Raw genomic sequence first — 23586 nt, 5'->3', positions numbered from 1 at the left:
CCAATCCATTCCCAATATCACATCAAAATCAGTCATCCTAAGAACAATCAAGTCAGCATACATCTGATATCCTTGGACATAAAGTGGACAACCTCGCACAATTTGGTCTGTCTGTAATTCTTGCCCGGAAGGTAAGGATATGGCGAGTTGTGTCTCTGTTGTACTTGCTGTAATGCCCAGTCTCCTTACAAACGATTCCGAAATAAAAGAATGCGTGGCTCCTGAATCTAGTAAAACAATAGCAGTAATACCAGAAATCAAGAACATACCAGTGATCATCGACGTATCCGCATCCACTTCTTCCTTGGTCATGGAGAAAAGGCGTCCCTGTACTTTCTCAGAACTTCCTGGACAATTCTTGGCGAGATGCCCTGGCTTTTTGCAACGATAACAGACATTAGAACCTTGCATACATTCCCCGCCATGAAGTTTTCCACATTTAGGACAAGGTGGTCTGTCCGGTTCTTTACGTGGAGGGGGACCCTTGCCACGGGGTTCCTCTGGTCTAGTACCCCTGCTATCAGTCTTTTTGCCTTGTCCTGTTCCTTGGCTCTTCTGAAAGTACTGCTGCCTTCGTTGTTGCCTGTCCCTGTCAATGTCATGTTCATCTTGTTCTGCCATAAGTGCTCTTTCTACTATCTCCCCATACGTAGCAACTTTCGACATTCGTACATCTCTTTTAATTTCCGAGCGAAGTCCTCGCATGAAATGTTCGCCCTTACTGGTGTCATCTTGTGCAATATATGGTACATATTGGACTCCGGCCTCAAATTGTTGTATGTATTCTGTCATTGCCATAGTTCCTTGCTTCAGGTTAAGGAAGTCGCTGGCTTTCTTAGCTCGTACGTCTTTACTGAAATACTTGTTGTAAAACACGGTTTTGAAAGTTCCCCATGTCAGTGGTCCAACCGGTAATGCCACTTTTGCACTTTCCCACCATATTCTTGCATGTTTTGTTAAGAGAAATATGGCACAAGTTACTTTGTCAGCATCATCCATATGAAGGTAGGAGAAGATGGACTCCAATGACTTAATCCACTCTTCTGCTACTGCTGGATCGGTGCTTCCCATGAATTCCGGAGGATTCAAACGTCTAAAACGATCATATACGTCTGTTTGAACATGCACATGTCTGTGTACTATGGCTTGAGCTTGTGCCTGTTCATGAGTAGTCCGTTGCATCTCCAGTAGCTGCTGGATTTGTTCACCATGGACTTTTGCTTGTTGTTGGAGTAATTGAGCGAAATCATCTATCGGTCGTGGCGCACTGCCCTCACCTTCGACTGCTGGGGCCTTGCCCTTAGATGACTCTCCTTCATGTACTTTACGTTTTGGTGGCATCGTCGCTTATCTTAACCTACATGTAGGTCACGTAGAAACACATAACTTAGCATAACCTATGGAATAAAAAGATACTTACTTGCCAAGTTCTCCATATGGATGAAGTGCAGTGTCTTCCCTGTCAAAGAACCGTGGGCTCTGATACCATTTAAATTGTCACACCCTTACTCTATACTTAGCATAATCACTATAATCAAAATAGGGTTTGAATGATATAACTATAGTATAAAGAAACTCAAACAAGGGAACATCCATTTGAGGGTTTATAAAAATTTTGGCATGATGTCCCTACATTTTGTTTAAACTAAAAACTCAAGCAATACTATATAAACAACAACATTCATATATATATATAAACATATTTCATCTACACAAACGTATTCTGCTTCATTCTACCCATAGACATAAACATTGTAAAACGTGTTTCAAACCCTGACATTGTAAAACTTATAATACATATGCGGAAGCTATAAAATAAGAAGCCCGGTTCTTGTCGAGGTGAGACACGTCACAACCATCCCTTGGTGAACCGGCATCCTATGCATCTTCACTACCTGATCCTGTAATACATGAGCTACGTGAGTTTATAAAACTCAATAAGTTGGCACTTATATGTATCAATATGCATCGAAGGAACATATATATCAAGTCGTGACAACAATGAAACTTTAAACCATGTCATATCATAGCATATATTCTTGTTCATGTTTGTACTTGAGCCTCATTAGTTGACCTGTACTACCGTGCTTGCTTTATTATATAGCTACTACTGTGTTGGACGTCAGGGAGCAACCTTTGGCATCCCCACGCCCCATGAACATATATTGGCCAATAGCTTTGGTGGACTTAAAACCACCCATGATGTCAACAAGCTCTATATCATGTAAATCAATCATTTTCTTTTCATGTTCATGTTCTTGTTCATGACATAGCACCCATCATCAATATTCATGAGTTCCTTACATATTTAATACATAACAATGGAATATGGTGCTATGTTTTTATCAATAAACATACTAACAAAGTACATATATCAATAGACAATGTGATGCATTTGAAATTCATAATATTACTCATGTATTACTTCAAGAACATGCCAACTTACAGTCCAAGCTTAAGAACACTGGTTTGAGACGGTGTTTCTCGCTCCTATGCTGTCAAACATAACAATAATTCAATCACTATATCTATACTAGGTGAAGTTTGCTCCTCTACCTTTATAATAATCAAAAGAGATGAAAACTTATACCTTTAGGAAGCTTGCATCAAGGAGATAGTGAGGCTTCATGGCATCCCAGTGTCCATTGTATCTGATAGAGATCCAAAATTTACATCTGCATTTTGGAAAAGCTTGCATCATGCTATGGGAACTCGATTGTCATTCAGCACAGCATTCCACCCTCAAACTGATGGACAATCAGAACGAGTAAATCAGATCTTAGAAGATATGTTGAGGGCATGTACTATTGACTTCCCAGGTAGTTGGGACAGTAAACTACCGTTGGCTGAGTTTACATATAACAATAGCTATCAGTCAAGCATTGGAATGGCATCGTATACTGCATTATATGGTAGAAAATGTCGCTCTCTGGTACATTGGGATGAAATAGGAGAAAGGAAGTTATTAGGCCCTGAATTGGTACAACAGACAGCTGAATTGGTAACCAAGATCAGAGAAAGAATGCACACTGCCCAGAGTCGACAGAAAAGCTATGCGGATGTGCGACGTCGTCGATTGGAATTTCAGATTGGTGACCATGTATTTGTAAAGATATCACCATTGAAGGGCATTCTGCGTTTTGGTAAGAAAGGAAAATTGAGTCCAAGATATATCGGTCCATTTGAAATCTTGGACAGAATAGGAGACTGAGCCTACCGAGTTGCATTACCACCGAGTTTATCAAACGTTCATGACGTTTTTCATGTTTCCTTGCTACGGAAGTATTTGGCCAATCCTTCTCATGTTCTTCATTACGAACCATTGGAGCTTGCATCGAATCTCTCGTATGAAGAACGGCCGGTCCAAATCCTCGATAGGAAATCAAAAGTGTTACGAGGCAAAGAAATACCCTTGGTGAAACTGTTATGGCGAAATCATGCAATCGAAGAAGCAACTTGGGAACGAGAAGACGAGATTCAACAGAGATATCCTGAACTATATGGTACGTCAAATTTCGAGGACGAAATTCTTTGAAGGAGGGGAGAATTGTAATGCCCGGTTACTCGTACAAATGATTAGTAATACGTTTATGTCATTATTAGATAGCTAATTAGCTCATTATGTTTTTCATATTGATTGATGTATTGATATTGGGATTGAACATGACTTTTATATTGTTTTTGGTGCATTGAGAATGAATATATGTCAAAGTAGTGATAGTAAGATGGGTACATAGAAATAGTGTAATGGAAGTTGTGGGAAATTAGATGTAAATATGGTAGTTCGTACGGGTTTTAGCATAATGATTTGAATATTGATCCAAATTGAGTGAGGCCATAACCATTAGAAAGCTAAGATATAATGCTACAACTTTCAAGTTTTGAGTTTTGTCCAAATCATTGTGGAAGACAAGCCAAAAGTGCCCCGAAGTGTGTCGTGTATACCGTCATTCCTTCACTGACACATGTTAGGAGAATGGGCATAACTTTTTACTCAGACCTCCAAATGACCTGAAATTTGGAGAGCTTAAAGCCAAGACATAGGGCTACAACTTTGTAGTTTACAACTTTTCCAGATTATGAAGGGAAGAGCCGTTTTTGGAGCGATTTCTGATGAATCAGTGTGCAGAGCCGAAACTGGCTCGCCCTAGCGGTCAAAAATGTCCGCCCTAGCGAGCCTGTGCAGGAATAAAATGTATAGGGCCGAAACTTGCTCGCCCTAGCGGTCAAAAGTGTCCGCCCTAGCGAACCTGTGCAGAAATAAAATGTGTAGGACCGAGATTTACTCGCCCTAGCGGTAAATGTTAGAGTAGGTGCACGTCGAGCCAAGTGTTGGCCGACTGTTCACGATGAAACTCTTTGTATAAACGATCTTTATTTTAATAATATTTCAATTTATTAATTTGGCGCATCTTTATCTTTATACCCATGCTTGTTGCATAGATAAAGTCCTTGAATATACAAATAGTAGAAAGAATATGAGATGCTCATATGATGAGTATCATGAAACTCATATTTGGAATACTGTATATTCTAAACCGTTCCTAGTCGATTCAGCCGCCACTAAGAAGGATAAAGGCCGCTCGAGTTAGAGACTAGTATCTGCGATGTGAGTACCATGTTTCATTGGTAGGGGACATTGTGATGTCCGAGCATGCAGATAGGTGCTCCTGGTAGAGTGCACTGAACAACCCTCTATAAAGGACTTTCCAAGTGGTTCTCACTTATCGAGTGGAAACGTCCTAGTTTATGGTTGTACACCATTAGTCCTTATGACCCGGGACAACATTGAGACTCTATGTGCTAGCGTTTCACTTTGACTTGTTTACCGACTCTTTTGGGGTCATTAGGTGGCAAGATTGGGTGTTACGGCGAAACATATAGGAGTCGATGCATTGTAGTCGGGGATTCACCGCTTACCTACGGGTATGGATATCCTATGTGTTTTTCATGTATGTGTGGGTTGAAATCTCTGATCAGAGTATGGTGGTAATTATGAAAGGGGTTTCATAGATTACACCATCGATGCAACCACGACATGACACATAGTATCGATTCATTGACAACTCTCGATATACCAATAGTTGTCGAATCGGTCGGGATATATGAGCTGAAGGGACCGTACTGTACGCTAACCATAATTGAATGGTTCTTGCAGGCACTATCATGTGATACCTAGGGAATCACGTAAGCGATGCTGCTAGGCGTTTAACGTGATTGGTTGGGTACTATCAGACTTGAGTTCTGACGTTCTTACTATCAAGGAGTTGATAAGTAAGAATGGAGCAATTGGGGTATGCTCGTATAAGGACATGTTTAGTCCGAATCACATTGAGATGTGAACCCACGGCTAGTTGTATCAATGAACCATTGAGGGCCACACAAGTACTTGCTTAGTAAATCCCGAAGAGAAGTAAAATAGTTCAATGTGTTGAACGGCTTATAAATGTGTTTATAAGCGTAAAGAAAATTAGAAGTATGACTTCTATGAGAGAAATATAAATTTTAATTTATGGAAGTGTTCCTAAGATTAAAATTTGGCCAAGTAAATAATGTAGTTGAAAATTGTGATTTTCATAAACATTGTTGTGGACTAAATTAAATTAATTCAAGTGTTGAATTAATTAAACACTAGTAGACCTAGTAGAGTCTAAATAATTAAATTAATTCAAGTGTTGAATTAATTAAATAATATTGAGTCTTGTAGAGCTCAATTTAAATAATTATTTAACTAGTGGGACTTGAGTAAAATCAAGTAATATTTAATTTATCTCAAATGTGTTTGAGATAATAAAATTTAGTCTATGGTTTTTAATGTGTTAAAAACCATATAATATACAAGTGAGACATGTAGGGATTGCATGCTTGGGAGGTGAAGAGCCTTGATTACTTTTTAATAAAATATTCAAAAGGCATGCAACTTTTGAGAGACAACTTTTCACAATACCTAGGCTATTCTCCCACACTCCCAATATCATCACTTGGCCGAAATTTCTTGGAGGAATTCTCTCCATTTTTCTTTCTCTTTTGTTCTTCATTTTCTTGGAAGAAAATCATTCTCTTTGAAAAATCCTCAAGTTTTTCTAGTGCAAAACTTGAGGGGATTTACCTTGTTGAGTGGTGGGCCTAATTCTTTGGGAGAAGAAGGTGAGCTTGTAGATTTGTCCACCAAACAAGAGCTTTGTTATTTAAAACAAAGTTGGAGCCATTTCATCAACTCTAAGGAGTTGATAGGTATATTTCTTAAAACATCCTATGCATGTTCTTAGTTTTTGTAAATGTTGCACAAAATATATATGGGGCCGAAATTTTCTTGATAAAATTTTAATTTTTCGCTTCCGTTGCGTTTCCGGCCCCCGTAACCGGTCCGCTTTCAAGTGGTATCCGAGCTAAGGTTACGGTTTTTGTGTAATATTTGCATAATGTTATGTTGAGATCGATTTCTAACCGTTTGAGATTTTTTGTGCAAGAAAATCAAAGGGCCGAAAATTTTGAAGAAAAACAAAAAAAAAAAAATGATTTTTCGGGCAGCATGTTGCTGCCCGAGGGCTGCCCGAGCTGCCCTGAAATTTCGGGCAGCAAAGGGCAGCCCGAGGGGCTGCCCGAATAAATCCAGCTTTTAAAATAAAAAAAAAAAAAAAAATTTTTTTGTTGTTGCCGGAATCCGGCGACGGAGCTCCGGCGACGGCGATGACGGCTAGGGTTTCCAAAAGTGTTTTGGACAATCTTAGTGTCATGGGCCTTGAGATGTTGGGCCATTGGATGGCCAACATAATTTGTGAAATTTAAATGGGCCTAAATATTTTTGGTGAAAAATGGTTTTTGGGCCCTTAAGTTTAAATTTACAATTGTTGCACATATTTTCTCATAAAATAAATAATTGAAGTTGGACTTTAATTATTTATAGTAAATTGTGATTTACAAGAAATTCGATTATAAATAAATTAATTTGAAAGTAGACAAAGGTGTTTGTATACTTTGTTAATTTAATTTATAATTGTGGCGGTTAGTGATTGGATCAAGATATATAATATTGGATCAATTAATTATAGTGATAATTAATTGATGGTGTATGATATGTGATATTATGCATGAAGGATGATCAAAAGCCCAAGCCCAATTTGCTAGGTGTATGCTAGGATATTTGTGTTGTATGATTGTAATAATTATCAATTTATAAGGTGGGCTTGGTTTATGGCCCGTTCCCACCCCCCATGAGATGTATCCCTATGTGCCATGGATATTTAATTGTAAATATTAGAATAGTGGAAGATCAAGATTGGAAGATGGTGGCCTTGGTGATTATGAAGATCGAAGACATGTAATATTGGATGCTAATGTAATAATTTAGTTGCATTGCATCCCTGCATTTACCCTAGGATTGGACCTAGGCCCGTGTTTGGCTCACACGGGCCATTAGTTTTGGGGCAATTGATCATCCTTGTACTGTTTTCTATTTATAATATATGCATGATATGTTATAAATAATGAGTATGTGCGTTATTATTATTATAATAACAAAGTTGCATGAATCCGGCAAACATACGATCAAACATGGCGAGCTTTTAAAATAAAATTAATGATGAGACCTTTCAAAATTAAAAACCCTCATTTTGAATAAGATTCAAAATTAATATCAAGTCCGAAAAGGGGAATTATAAATTTGTTTATAATTTCCTTGTCTTCCATCGACAATGGATGCATGATGAACGCTACCCGTACTCGGGGCTCGGCTCATATTATTGAGGGGGCCCTGGGTGCCGGAAAGCTGTGACATCCATTGACATGGTGATGTGAACTACGTGGAACTCCCATGATTTCGGCTCATATTATTGAGGGAACTCATGGCGACCGTCCATTAAGGTTCAATATCGATGGGTTAGGCTTGACACGTAAAGATGAACGACGTCATATTATTGGGTCCTAATCAAACGTGAGACAAAAGTATACGTAGAGGGTTGCATGGCGATGCAATTGGAAACTACCTTTTAGGAATTGTGATGGCCGATATTATTCGGGATCACAATTCGCTAATTGGACCTTACGTACCTTCTGAGGAAAGTGTTTCCCGTTTTCACTAGAGGGTAGTGAAAATGTCAAAACAGTGGGAGCGATTATTTATAAAGTAAAAGTCCAAACTTTATATCTTATTAAATATTTTAAAATAGTCATTAACATTTATCTGTTTTACTTTTCAGTACAATCTTTGACATGTCATCAATTCGCAACCCGTTTTCGGTCATTCTCGAAAAACACATTCTAACCGGACCAAACTATATCACTTGGCTAAGAAATTTAAAGATTGTCCTAAACTCGGAGAAGATCGCATATACACTTACTGAGGCGCCCCCTGCTGAGGCTCCTATAGGCTGCACTCCTGAGGAATTGCAGACCTACAAGGATTGGTGCGACCATGACTTGAAGGCGAAGTGTTATATGCAGGCTTCGATGAACGATGAGCTGCAAAGGCGATTCGAGGATGCTAAGAATGCTGCTGACATTCATATGCACCTCAAGGAGCTCTTCGGTGAGCAGACTCGGCCTTTGAGGCATGCCACAGTGAAGGAGCTCATCACTTTACGCATGCGAGATGGGACTTCGGTCCATGAGCATGGCCTAAAGTTGATTGGGCTCGTGGACAAGCTCGTAGGCATGGATTTGATCTTGCCATCGGAGTTGACCACGGATGTGTTGCTGTTGTCACTGCCCAGCTCTTTCGATCCTTTTGTCGTGAACTTCAACATGAACAAGCTTGAGCCCAGCCTTGAAGAGTTGGTGAACATGCTTGTGACCTTTGAGTCCACGATCAAGAAGGAGAAGCAGGTTCTTTTTGTGGGCTCTTCATCTGGCACGAAGACCGGTCCACCTGGGAAGGGAAAGAAGCGTTCTTTCCAGCGTACCAAGAAGAGCGAGCCCTTGAAGAGGCAGACTTCGAGTCCCGTAGTGGCAGCCGCGCCAGTGAAGGCTGAAAAGACTGTTGACATCTGTCACCACTGCAAGAAGCCTGGACATTGGAGGCGTAACTGCAGGGAATATCTTGCGCAGAAGGGTTCTGCCAAAGGTATGTTCTTTATTGAAGTAAATATCTCGATTAACTCTACTTCTTGGGTATTGGATACCGGCTGTGGCTCACATCTCTGTAACGATTTGCAGGTGATGGGAAGAAGTAGAAGGCTCCGAGAGGGTGAGACCTTCTTAAGGATGGGCAATGGAGCAAGAGTTGCTGCCAAGGCCATAGGAGATGTTTGTTTAATTTTGAACAATGATTTTAAGTTTGTATTAAGAGATGTTTTATTTGTACCAGACTTGATTAAAAACATTATTTCCATTCCTATGCTTGATATTGATGGATATTCTTGTTTATTTGGCAAAGGTGTTTGCAATATTTACAAGAATGAATGTTTAGTTGGTACCGGTGAACTTGAAAACAATCTCTACACCTTAAAATTAAAAGATATTCCACTTAACAATGTCCAAACGATAACAACAACAAATAAGCGCAAACAAGATACTCTTAATTCGGCACAATTATGGCATGCTCGATTAGGTCATATATCCCTAAGAAGGATGAACAAGTTAGTGGGAGTTGGCATGTTTGATATGTCCGATATTAATGCTCTCACGACTTGTGAATCCTGTCTAAAAGGAAAGATGACCAAAATTCCCTTTAAGGGCCATGCGGAGCGAGCCAAAGGGTTATTGGATTTGATCCATACCGATGTGTGCGGTCCGCTTAGCATCACCACTAAGCATGGACATGCCTACTTCATCACCTTTACCGATGACCATTCGAGGTATGGGTATGTGTATTTAATGAAATACAAGTCTGAAGCCTTTGAAAGGTTCAAAGAATTCAGAAGTGAAGTAGAGAAGCAATTGGGACGAAGCATCAAGACACTTCGATCGGATCGAGGTGGTGAGTACTTGAGTGCCGAGTTCCAAGAGTATCTTAGAGAGAATGGGATTCTCTCGCAGTGGACTCCGCCCGCTACACCGCAGTTGAATGGTGTTTCGGAGCGTCGTAACCGGACTTTGATGGACATGGTTCGGTCTATGATGGGGTTCACAGAGTTGCCGCCATCCTTTTGGGGATATGCGCTTGAAACAGCGGCAATGTTGTTGAACAATGTCCATACAAAGGCAGTTGACAAGACTCCATATGAGATATGGATGGGTAAGCCTCCCAAGTATTCTTATCTAAGAATATGGGGGTGTCCTGCTTATGTGAAGCAGACAGTGGGAGATAAATTGGATAGTCGATCCATTTTATGCTACTTTGTGGGATATCCAAAGAATTCAATTGGATATTACTTCTATCATCCCCAAGAAACAAAGGTGTTTGTTTCTAGGAACGCAACCTTTTTGGAAAAGGAATTTCTATTGGATAGAAAAGGCGAGATGATAGAACTCGAAGAGGTTCGAGAGACACCCACAGTTGTAGAACCCACACCCGAGAAGCCAAGTGAGGAGATACAAGCTCCTAGAAGAACCGAGAGAGTCTCGAGACCACCTGTGAGGTATGGTCTGCTTCTTGAAGAGGGCCATGATGAGCCTAATCTTGGATGTGATCCAAGGACCTTCAAGGAAGCGTTATCTGATGCCGATTCATCCAAATGGCTTGAAGCAATGGAATCTGAGATGAATTCCATGCATTCGAACCAAGTGTGGAATCTCGTGGATCCACCTGAGGGAATTGTTCCCATAGGGTGTAAATGGATTTACAAGAGGAAACTTGGGGCGGATGGGAAGGTATTGACCTTCAAGGCGCGACTGGTAGCAAAAGGGTATACTCAAAGGCAAGGTGTTGACTATGAGGAAACCTTTTCTCCAGTTGCGATGTTCAAGTCCATTAGGATTTTGCTAGCCATAGCTGCATGGTATGACTATGAGATATGGCAGATGGATGTCAAGACTGCCTTCCTTAATGGGGATATTAAGGAAGAGATTTACATGTCTCAACCTGAAGGGTTTACATCTATCGGAAGTGAGCATATGGTATGCAAACTTCAAAGATCTATTTATGGTCTTAAGCAGGCATCTAGGAGCTGGAACCTCAGTTTCGATAGTACAATCAAAGAGTTTGGTTTTACTAAGAATCCTGAGGAACCCTGTGTGTATAAGAAGGTCAGTGGGAGTGCTGTGACATTCCTAGTTCTTTATGTTGATGACATTCTACTCATTGGGAATGATGTAGGAATGTTGCAATCAACAAAGATATGGTTAGCAAGTAAGTTCTCAATGCAGGACTTGGGTGAAGCATCTTTTGTATTGGGAATACAGATCTATAGAGATAGATCAAAAAGATTGCTTGGTCTCACCCAGTCCACATACATTGATACCATCGTGAAGCGGTTCTCGATGGATGAGTCCAAGAGAGGACATCTACCAATGTGTCATGGCGTGTCCCTATCCAAGTCTATGTCTCCCAAGACTGATGCAGAGATAGCGGCGATGACACGAATTCCGTATGCTTCGGCTATTGGTAGTATCATGTATGGGATGATATCTACACGTCCTGACGTGGCATTTGCACTAAGTGTAGTGAGTAGATATCAATCCAACCCCGGTCTTCCACACTGGAAAGCTGTGAAAGACATCCTCAAGTATTTGAGAAGGACCAATAAGCTGTTCTTGGTCTATGGGGGTGGAGAACTGAAATTGGAAGGCTATACCGACTCTAGCTTCCAAAGCGATGTTGATGACTCGAAGTCAACCTCCGGATTCATATTCATGCTCAATGGTGGTGCTGTCTCTTGGAAGAGTTCCAAGCAAGACAGTACTGCGGATTCCACCACTGAGGCAGAATACATTGCTGCATCGGCTGCAGCAAAGGAGGCTGTTTGGATTAGGAATTTCGTCCAAGAGTTGGGCGTCATTCCAAATGGAGTTGCTCCTATCCCGGTGATGTGCGACAACACGGGAGCCATAGCTCAGGCGAAGGAGCCAAGGTCTCATCAGAAGTCCAAACACGTATTGAGAAAGTACCACATCCTCAGAGAGATCGTGGAAAGAGGAGATGTCGTGATTGACAAAGTCGGCTCCGCAGATAATGTTGCTGATCCACTAACTAAGCCTTTACCAGGACCATCGTTCGAGAAGCATCGCGAATCAATGGGTCTAAAGTATATAGGTAGTTGGCTCTAGTGCAAGTGGGAGATTGTTAGAGTAGGTGCACGTCGAGCCAAGTGTTGGCCGACTGTTCACGATGAAACTCTTTGTATAAACGATCTTTATTTTAATAATATTTCAATTTATTAATTTGGCGCATCTTTATCTTTATACCCATGCTTGTTGCATAGATAAAGTCCTTGAATATACAAATAGTAGAAAGAATATGAGATGCTCATATGATGAGTATCATGAAACTCATATTTGGAATACTGTATATTCTAAACCGTTCCTAGTCGATTCAGCCGCCACTAAGAAGGATAAAGGCCGCTCGAGTTAGAGACTAGTATCTGCGATGTGAGTACCATGTTTCATTGGTAGGGGACATTGTGATGTCCGAGCATGCAGATAGGTGCTCCTGGTAGAGTGCACTGAACAACCCTCTATAAAGGACTTTCCAAGTGGTTCTCACTTATCGAGTGGAAACGTCCTAGTTTATGGTTGTACACCATTAGTCCTTATGACCCGGGACAACATTGAGACTCTATGTGCTAGCGTTTCACTTTGACTTGTTTACCGACTCTTTTGGGGTCATTAGGTGGCAAGATTGGGTGTTACGGCGAAACATATAGGAGTCGATGCATTGTAGTCGGGGATTCACCGCTTACCTACGGGTATGGATATCCTATGTGTTTTTCATGTATGTGTGGGTTGAAATCTCTGATCAGAGTATGGTGGTAATTATGAAAGGGGTTTCATAGATTACACCATCGATGCAACCACGACATGACACATAGTATCGATTCATTGACAACTCTCGATATACCAATAGTTGTCGAATCGGTCGGGATATATGAGCTGAAGGGACCGTACTGTACGCTAACCATAATTGAATGGTTCTTGCAGGCACTATCATGTGATACCTAGGGAATCACGTAAGCGATGCTGCTAGGCGTTTAACGTGATTGGTTGGGTACTATCAGACTTGAGTTCTGACGTTCTTACTATCAAGGAGTTGATAAGTAAGAATGGAGCAATTGGGGTATGCTCGTATAAGGACATGTTTAGTCCGAATCACATTGAGATGTGAACCCACGGCTAGTTGTATCAATGAACCATTGAGGGCCACACAAGTACTTGCTTAGTAAATCCCGAAGAGAAGTAAAATAGTTCAATGTGTTGAACGGCTTATAAATGTGTTTATAAGCGTAAAGAAAATTAGAAGTATGACTTCTATGAGAGAAATATAAATTTTAATTTATGGAAGTGTTCCTAAGATTAAAATTTGGCCAAGTAAATAATGTAGTTGAAAATTGTGATTTTCATAAACATTGTTGTGGACTAAATTAAATTAATTCAAGTGTTGAATTAATTAAACACTAGTAGACCTAGTAGAGTCTAAATAATTAAATTAATTCAAGTGTTGAATTAATTAAATAATATTGAGTCTTGTAGAGCTCAATTTAAATAATTATTTAACTAGTGGGACTTGAGTAAAATCAAGTAATATTTAATTTATCTCAAATGTGTTTGAGATAATAAAATTTAGTCTATGGTTTTTAATGTGTTAAAAACCATATAATATACAAGTGAGACATGTAGGGATTGCATGCTTGGGAGGTGAAGAGCCTTGATTACTTTTTAATAAAATATTCAAAAGGCATGCAACTTTTGAGAGACAACTTTTCACAATACCTAGGCTATTCTCCCACACTCCCAATATCATCACTTGGCCGAAATTTCTTGGAGGAATTCTCTCCATTTTTCTTTCTCTTTTGTTCTTCATTTTCTTGGAAGAAAATCATTCTCTTTGAAAAATCCTCAAGTTTTTCTAGTGCAAAACTTGAGGGGATTTACCTTGTTGAGTGGTGGGCCTAATTCTTTGGGAGAAGAAGGTGAGCTTGTAGATTTGTCCACCAAACAAGAGCTTTGTTATTTAAAACAAAGTTGGAGCCATTTCATCAACTCTAAGGAGTTGATAGGTATATTTCTTAAAACATCCTATGCATGTTCTTAGTTTTTGTAAATGTTGCACAAAATATATATGGGGCCGAAATTTTCTTGATAAAATTTTAATTTTTCGCTTCCGTTGCGTTTCCGGCCCCCGTAACCGGTCCGCTTTCAGTAAAAAGCGTCCGCCCTGGCAAACCTGCTGTATAAAAAGATAAGTATCGGGTTTTCTAAGCACTTTCCACCATCCTCAACCTCTCTAACAGCATAAACTCGAAACAAAACTTAGAGAATTTCTTCCAAATGCTTTCTTCTTCATTCCTTTCATAGAATTGAAGTTAGAACTTTGTTCTTCATCCCAAGAGCTTCCTAAAGGTGTAAGTTTTCATCTCTTTTGATTATTATAAAGGTAGAGGAGCAAACTTCACCTAGTATAGATATAGTGATTGAATTATTGTTATGTTTGACAGCATAGGAGCGAGAAACACCGTCTCAAACCAGTGTTCTTAAGCTTGGACTGTAAGTTGGCATGTTCTTGAAGTAATACATGAGTAATATTATGGATTTCAAATGCTTTGCATTGTTTATTGATATATGTACATTGTTAGTATGTTTATTGATGAAACATAGCACCATATGCCATTGTTATGTATTAATATGTAAGGAACTCATGAATATTGATGTTGGGTGCTATGTCATGACCAAGAACAAGAACATTGAAAGGAAAAATGATTGATTTTACATGATATAGAGCTTGTTGACATCATGGGTGGTTTTAAGTCCACCAAAGCTATTGGCCAATATATGTTCATGGGGCGTGGGGTTGCCAAAGGTTGCTCCCTGACGTCCAACACAGTAGTAGCTATATAATAAAGCAAGCACGGTAGTACAGGTCAACTAATGAGGCTCAAGTACAAACATGAACATGAATATATGCTATGATATGACATGGTTTAAAGTTTCATTGTTGTCACGACTTGATATATATGTTCCTTCGATGCATATTGATACATATAAGTGCCAACTTATTGAGTTTTATAAACTCACGTAGCTCATGTATTACAGGATCAGGTAGTGAAGATGCATAGGATGCCGGTTCACCAAGGGATGGTTGTGACGTGTCTCACCTCGACAAGAACCGGGCTTCTTATTGTATAGCTTCCGCATATGTATTATAAGTTTTACAATGTCAGGGTTTGAAACACGTTTTACAATGTTTATGTCTATGGGTAGAATGAAGCAGAATACGTTTGTGTAGATGAAATATGTTTATATATATATATGAATGTTGTTGTTTATATAGTATTGCTTGAGTTTTTAGTTTAAACAAAATGTAGGGACATCATGCCAAAATTTTTATAAACCCTCAAATGGATGTTCCCTTATTTGAGTTTCTTTATACTATAGTTATATCATTCAAACCCTATTTGATACAGATAGGAAGCCACTACGACTTGCTACTATTCAAGTCGAGCCAAACTTGATCAGAAGAATAAAAGAAGCACAAAGAACAGATTAGAATGTGCAGAGATCGATTCAGATGGTCAGAACAGGACACGTATCAGAATATCAGGTACGAGATCATGTGTTGTACGTGAATAACCGTCTAGTTGTGCCAGATGTTGCAGGTTTGAGACAGCGGATTCTGACAGAGCCACATTGTAGTCGGTTCAGCATTCATCCTGGTGGCAGGAAGATGTACAATGATTTGAAGACACAGTTCTGGTGGAAACAGATGAAGTCAGACATCGCCGAATATGTGTCTAAATGTCTGAATTGCCAACAGGTGAAGGCCGAGAGGAAGAAGCCCGGAGGGTTACTTCAGAGTTTGTCTATTCCAGAATGGAAATGGGATCACATTTCCATGGATTTTGTGACGAAGTTACCACGATCATCCAGAGGCTGCGATGCGATTTGGGTTATTATTGACAGATTGACCAAATCTGCTTGTTTCATCCCATACAGAATGACGTATAGACAGGATCAGATGGCGGAGATTTATATTCGTGAGGTAGTCAGATTGCATGGAGTGCCGAAGTCTATCGTATCAGATCGTGATCCACGATTCACTTCACACTTCTGGCACAGTCTACAGCAGGCCTTAGGTACGACATTGCACCTGAGTACTGCGTATCATCCTCAGACAGACGGACAGTCAGAGCGGACTATCCAGACTCTAGAGGATATGTTGAGAGCCGTAGTGCTAGATTTTGGTACTAGTTGGCAAGATTCCCTACCTCTTTGTGAATTCTCCTATAATAACAGCTATCAGACGAGCATTGAGATGGCACCGTTTGAAGCGTTATATGGCAAGAAGTGCAGATCTCCGCTATACTGGGATGATATCTCAGAAGTACCAGAACTGGGGCCAGATATGATTCGTGACATGACAGAGAAGGTGAAACTCATTCAGAAGAGGATGAAGACAGCACAAGATAGGCAAGCCAAATACGCCAATATCAGACGTAGACCGTTAGTATTTGAGGCAGGAGATAGAGTATTCTTAAAGATTTCTCCATTCAGAGGCGTTGTTCGATTTGGTAAGCACGGGAAACTATCTCCTCGATACATTGGTCCTTACGAGATTCTTGAAAAGATTGGCGATCGAGCTTATCGACTTGCCCTTCCTCCTTCTCTATCCGGAATACATGACGTGTTTCATGTATCAATGTTACGAAAATATATGCTAGATGTTTCTCATGTCATTCAACCTGACGAAGCTGAACTTGATCAGACGTTGAGCTATGTGGAACAACCGATACAGATTCTTGATCGGAAAGAAAAGAAGCTCAGAACGAAGATTATTCCACTTGTGAAAGTTCAGTGGAGTCGTCATGGCATCGAAGAAGCGACATGGGAGACCGAAGCAAAAATGAGACAGAAACACCCCGAACTATTTCGATGATGTAAGTATTGATTTAACTTTAATGTTAATATTGTTTATACTTGCATAGATAGAATAAGGTGCGATTTAGAGGACGAAATCATTTCTTAGAGGGGGAGAAATGTAATGCCCGAGATTTTATAACACGTTAGTTTGAGATTATCGATGTTGAGTTGCAACCAAGCTTTGGTGGACTTAAAACCACCCATGATGTCAACAAGCTCTATATCATGTAAAATCAATCATTTTTCCTTTCAATGTTCTTGTTCTTGGTCATGACATAGCACCCAACATCAATATTCATGAGTTCCTTACATATTTAATACATAACAATGGCATATGGTGCTATGTTTCATCAATAAACATACTAACAATGTACATATATCAATAAACAATGCAAAGCATTTGAAATCCATAATATTACTCATGTATTACTTCAAGAACATGCCAACTTACAGTCCAAGCTTAAGAACACTGGTTTGAGACGGTGTTTCTCGCTCCTATGCTTTCAAACATAACAATAATTCAATCACTATATCTATACTAGGTGAAGTTTGCTCCTCTACCTTTATAATAATCAAAAGAGATGAAAACTTATACCTTTAGGAAGCTCTTGGGATGAAGAACAAAGTTCTAACTTCAATTCTATGAAAGGAATGAAGAAGAAAGCATTTGGAAGAAATTCTCTAAGTTTTGTTTCGAGTTTATGCTGTTAGAGAGGTTGAGGATGGTGGAAAGTGCTTAGAAAACCCGATACTTATCTTTTTATACAGCAGGTTCGCTAGGGCGGACGCTTTTTACCGCTAGGGCGAGTAAATCTCGGTCCTACACATTTTATTTCTGCACAGGTTCGCTAGGGCGGACACTTTTGACCGCTAGGGCGAGCAAGTTTCGGCCCTATACATTTTATTCCTGCACAGGCTCGCTAGGGCGGACATTTTTGACCGCTAGGGCGAGCCAGTTTCGGCTCTGCACACTGATTCATCAGAAATCGCTCCAGAAACGGCTCTTCCCTTCATAATCTGGAAAAGTTGTAAACTACAAAGTTGTAGCCCTATGTCTTGGCTTTAAGCTCTCCAAATTTCAGGTCATTTGGAGGTCTGAGTAAAAAGTTATGCCCATTCTCCTAACATGTGTCAGCGAAGGAATGACGGTATACACGACACACTTCGGGGCACTTTTGGCTTGTCTTCCACAATGATTTGGACAAAACTCAAAACTTGAAAGTTGTAGCATTATATCTTAGCTTTCTAATGGTTATGGCCTCACTCAATTTGGATCAATATTCAAATCATTATGCTAAAACCCGTACGAACTACCATATTTACATCTAATTTCCCACAACTTCCATTACACTATTTCTATGTACCCATCTTACTATCACTACTTTGACATATATTCATTCTCAATGCACCAAAAACAATATAAAAGTCATGTTCAATCCCAATATCAATACATCAATCAATATGAAAAACATAATGAGCTAATTAGCTATCTAATAATGACATAAACGTATTACTAATCATTTGTACGAGTAACCGGGCATTACATTTCTAATCTAGGGATCCCGGTGTGAATAAGACGGTCTGTTACCTACCCAACCACTCGGGGCAACGGTACGTCTTATTCCTAGACTTCGGTCAACTCTGTATCGAGGGTCTACACATATAGCAAATCTGCTCCTATGCGTCGATACACCGAAACGTCTAGTTTTGGCAAGTCTGCCAATATCTCCTATCTCAGGACTCGAATCTAAATCAATAAACAAAACAATACATAATCAAATGTAATAACAATCTAGTATGTGATTTAGGGAAACTCGTATCAAATCTGAATCGAGTTGTGCAATCCCGTGACCACATGAGTTATACCTTTCTTGTCGCACTGTCTGTCGAGCTCTCGAATCAAATGTCAAACCTGTCACTTCAAATCTGAAATGGCAATATAGATGCACCTTCTATCAATATAGAACACAACCAACTCATATACAAACAATACTTGATTTCAATACAGTTGAACGGCATAACGGTGTAGTCTCGTGATACCGATAACTCAATAATAACATGCTAATTCCAAATCAACTCCCAATATCATCAACACAACAATACATACACTGAAATCTGCATAATCTTCCCATAACACATGCTGAAATCGAAACAATAGCATATGGTCTCCAAATTTCGATTCGGTAACGAATAAATCATGCTCAACATATCAAGAACACATATTCTAACTCAAATCTGAATTTCCCCAACACATATATTTCGAGACATGCTGAAATGTAATAAAACTTACATCCTTGAATAGCAAATGATAAGAGGAGTTCAAAACCGAAGTCGAATCTAAAATCGGTTGGCTAGATTTTGCACAATCTTGCCTTGAAGCTTGAAGAAACTTGAAGAATAATGGCTTCTCTCGGTTCTGACTCTGGAAAAATGAGAAATACATGATTCAGCAGCTTCCTATATATATATATATGCCATGTGTCAAGCCAAGAAACGAAGGTGGCATGTTGCATGCAGCACCGCGGGTGCGGCAGCTCAAGAGCGCGGGTGCGCTATGCTTTCGGCAGCCCGTCCATTTTCCAAAATTCCGAGACCGCGGGTGCGGTCCTTGCATGACCGCGGGTGCGGTCTCACCACCGCGGGTGCGGGCCTGTTAGCACCGCGGGTGCGGTGTTGCTTCGTACAAATTCACAAATTTTCTATCAATGCACCGCGGGTGCGGTCCTTCCTGTACCGCGGGTGCGGTGTGGCTTCGGCCCTGCTGCTCAAAATCTCATAATTCATGCATTCTTATCTATACAAATCTAACATCAATAATACTGGTAATTCTCGAACCTTACATAGATTCTCTAAGATGGCACATTTTATAGCTTGTCATAAAACCGATGATGCTACAAACATTGCGGATTTGTTCTTTAGAGAAGTCGTTAGGTTGCATGGCATGCCTAGGACTATTGTTTTCTGGCCGCAATGTTAAATTCTTGAGTTACTTTTGGAAGACTTTATGGGCTAAACTTGGCACAAAATTGTTGTTTTCTACTACTTGTCATCCTCAAACGGATGGACAAACTGAAGTTCTCAACAGAACTTTGGGAACACTTTCGCGTGCTATTCTTAAAAAGAACTTGGATTGACATTTCAATGGACTTTATTTTGGGGTTGCCTAGGACTAGGAAGGGGAGTGATTCTATTTTTGTTGTTGTGGATAGATTCTCTAAGATGGCACATTTTATAGCTTGTCATTAAACCGATGATGCTTCAAACATTGCGGATTTGTTCTTTAGAGAAGTCGTTAGGTTGCATGGCATGCCTAGGACTATTGTTTTCTGGTCGCGATGTTAAATTCTTGAGTTACTTTTGGAAGACTTTATGGGCTAAATGATGCGAACGTGGACGTCCCAATGGAAAGCATGGGATCCTTTGCAGTTGCCGGAGGGACCAATCACGAGGGGTCGACTAAAGAGATTCAAGGAGGCGCTACAGGGAGTCATGAGTAAGCCTGAAGAGGTCGTGATGCATGGGAGTACGTTTGGAGGCCAACAGAAAGTCGTTCAAACATTGGTGTTGCTTACCGAGTCTGGACGGACCAGTACACGGACCTGCACACGGGGTCCGTGTCCTTCACAAGCTGGGGAGGGTTTTTACAGTGGCTCCACGGACCTGGAGACGGACCCAGGCACGGGGTCCGTGCCCTTTGAAGTTGGCGAATACAGTGCCTACACGGACCCGTACACGGAAGTGAGCACGGGGTCCGTGTCGCTTGATCCCTATTGAAGAGTTTTACAGTATGTACACGGACCCGTCTACGGACGTCTGCACGGGGTCCGTGTCCTCTGTTTTTTGCGCGGATTTGTTTCCTTTTCTAGAGTTTTATTATTTTGGGAGACTAGATTTTTGATATCTTTTGATATATTGACTATGTTGGACGAAAAATTGGAGACAATACATATTTTATTTTGAGTTTATCAAAACTTTTGAGAATTTTCTCTCAACTTTTCAAAGCCAAGCTTTGTCAAATCAAATCAAACTTATCAAAGTTTTTAACTTTGTGGCGTTTGTCGATCGTTGCTTGTGCGGATTGTCGTAGGCAAAGTTCTTCGAAGGTTCATATAGTTTTCGATTGTTTATCCTCGTGTTTATTTGTTGCTAAACTCTTGCTAGTTTAGAGGCGAATATCACATATTACTTGATTCATAAGATCGGGAAAAACACACGAATCTTAATATCGTAATTGAATAGAGGGTGCGATTTATTTTTAATCGTGTTTGCTATTTATTCGTATCAAGATTCATATCATTTGGTACCAGAGCGCCAGGTTTATTGAATTCAAGTAAATTATCTTGTTCTTAAATTGCAGATCTGTATTATTTATTCGAATATTGTCAGATCTGTTTTGTTCTATCGTTCTTCGTATTTTTTTCGTGAATCTGTGATACACGAAATTTTGAGTCCTTTTTTTTTGAATTTTCGGAATTCAAAGAGGAGGAGGAAGAAAAAAAAAAAAAAAAAAAAAAAAAATACAAAAATTCCGAAAATTCACCATTATTTCTTTTTCATATATTGTTCTATTGTCTTCATAGAGTCATATTCAATTGTCTCACACAGTCAAAAAAAAAAAAAAAAAAAAAATTTTCCTATATTCGAATTTCTTGTCTACACAGTCCAAGTGAGTCGGTCGCATTTGTTCACAAGTTTGAACTTTGATTGTTTGATATACCCACAATACAAAGCTTGAGCACTTCCAAGAGAGCTTTCAAAATTCGAGTGATACACTTGAGTGAGAGTGACTTTTCTTTGGAGTGAACGGTGAGTATTTGTTGTGAGCATACAAATAAAGAGGTAAAAGACGAGTGAATTTCTTTTGAGTGATCGTGAGCATTTGGGTGAGGATTATTTTATTTCTACTAACCTTTTCTTGCAGGTACAACTTTGAAATTAAATGGAGAGGGAGGTAGGAGATAGTTCGAATTCGGGGGTGTCCAAAGCTCATCTAGATGCGTTGTTTGGGGATTTTAGTAGAGCGATGGCGACCCAAATGGAGTCGTTGCATGAGAGGTTGGGTAAACTTGAGGTTAGTGTTAGTGGGGGTAAACCTAAGCCTAGAGATTTGGGTAGAGATGATGAGGAGTATGATCTAGGAGGAGGCGATGAGAGTCAAAATGAGAATTGGGGTAGGAATGGGAGAGATAGAGGATTTGGTAGAGGAAGAAGGGAAGCCATGCGGGGTAGATATGAGGAGACTAGGGAAGATGGTCACATGGGTAGCATTAAGATGAAGATCCCTTCATTCCATGGGAAATCTGACCCGGAAGCGTACCTAGAATGGGAAAAGAGGGTAGAGTTCGTATTTGCATGTCACCACTACTCCGAACAAAAGAAGGTGAGGTTGGCGGTGGTTGAATTCTTAGACTATGCTCTCATTTGGTGGGATCAATTAGTGACCACTAAAAGAAAGTATAATGAGAGGCCTATTGAATCTTGGGATGAGATGAAGAGTGTAATGAGGAAGAGGTTTGTGCCTAACCATTACTATAGGGAGATGTTTAAGAGGTTACAAACTTTGAGGCAAGGGTTGAAGAGTGTTGAGGACTACTATAAGGAGATGGAAGTACTCATGATTAGGGCAAATACTGAGGAGGATAATGAAGCAACTATGGCTCGTTTTCTTTGTGGTTTGAACAGGGAGATCCAAGATCAAGTGGAGCTTCGGCACTACTTAGATCTAGACGAGATGGTGCAAATGGCCATAAAGGTGGAGCAACAACTCAAGAGGCGAGGAGTTGGCCGCACCAATCAAACCGGAGGTGCATCATCTTCTTGGAGATCAAATGTGGGGAAGCGTGAGGAGAACAAAGTGGTGGCCAAGCCCAAATTTGAGACCAAACAAGAGGCGCCTAAGCAAGGAGTCCAAGGTAAATCTGAAACTCCTTCTAATCGCTCTAGAGATGTTAGATGTTTTAGGTGTCAAGGGATGGGTCATATTTCTAGTGATTGTCCTAATAAGAGAGTCATGTTCTTAAATGATTATGGTGAGTATGAGTCTCAAAGTGAGGGGGATGGCGAGGGTAGTGATGATGATATGCCGGAGTTGGAGGATCCCGATGAGGGATATGGGGCGGTTGTAGGAGAAGCTCTAGTGACTAGGCGAATCATGAGTGCCCAAGTCAAAGATGAGGAAGTTAACCAAAGAGAGAACTTGTTCCACACTAGATGTTTTGTGAATGGTAAGGTGTGCAATGTAATCATCGATGGGGGTAGTTGCACCAATGTGGCTAGTGTTGAGATGGTTGAAAAATTGGGGTTGCCTACAATAAAACATCCTCAACCATATAGGCTTCAATGGTTGAACGATTGTGCGGAAGTGAGGGTTAATAGGCAAGTTCTAGTGTCATTCTCAATTGGGAAGTACAAAGATGAGGTTTTGTGTGACATGGTGCCCATGCATGCTTGTCATATCTTGTTGGGTAGGCCATGGCAATTTGATAGGCGAGTGACTCACGATGGGTTCAAAAATAAGTACTCGTTTGTCTTGAAAAAAGAAACAGTTGTCTTACTTCCATTGTCCCCAAAGCAAGTATTGGAGGACCACTTGAAAAAGAAAAAGAGAGATGAGGCCGAAAAAAAGAGTGAACTAAAAAG

General features: G+C 40.1%; 1 protein-coding gene across 1 annotated transcript in view; it reads left to right on the top strand.

Annotated features, from left to right (window-relative positions):
- The first annotated feature begins 21830 nt into the window (after positions 1–21830).
- The window catches only part of LOC140839047 (uncharacterized), a 59313-nt gene continuing 57557 nt past the window's right edge, over positions 21831–23586 (top strand). Inside the window, exons 1-2 of the mRNA XM_073205679.1 lie at positions 21831–23247; positions 23281–23560. Coding sequence (XP_073061780.1) covers positions 21887–23247; positions 23281–23560 — 1641 coding nt within the window. The 5' untranslated portion in view covers positions 21831–21886. The remainder of the gene's footprint in view (positions 23248–23280; positions 23561–23586) is intronic.

Source organism: Primulina eburnea, chromosome 8, assembly GCF_022965805.1.
Source record: "Primulina eburnea isolate SZY01 chromosome 8, ASM2296580v1, whole genome shotgun sequence".
Lineage (NCBI taxonomy): Eukaryota > Viridiplantae > Streptophyta > Magnoliopsida > Lamiales > Gesneriaceae > Primulina > Primulina eburnea.
This window is presented reverse-complemented; position numbering and strand designations above follow the sequence as displayed.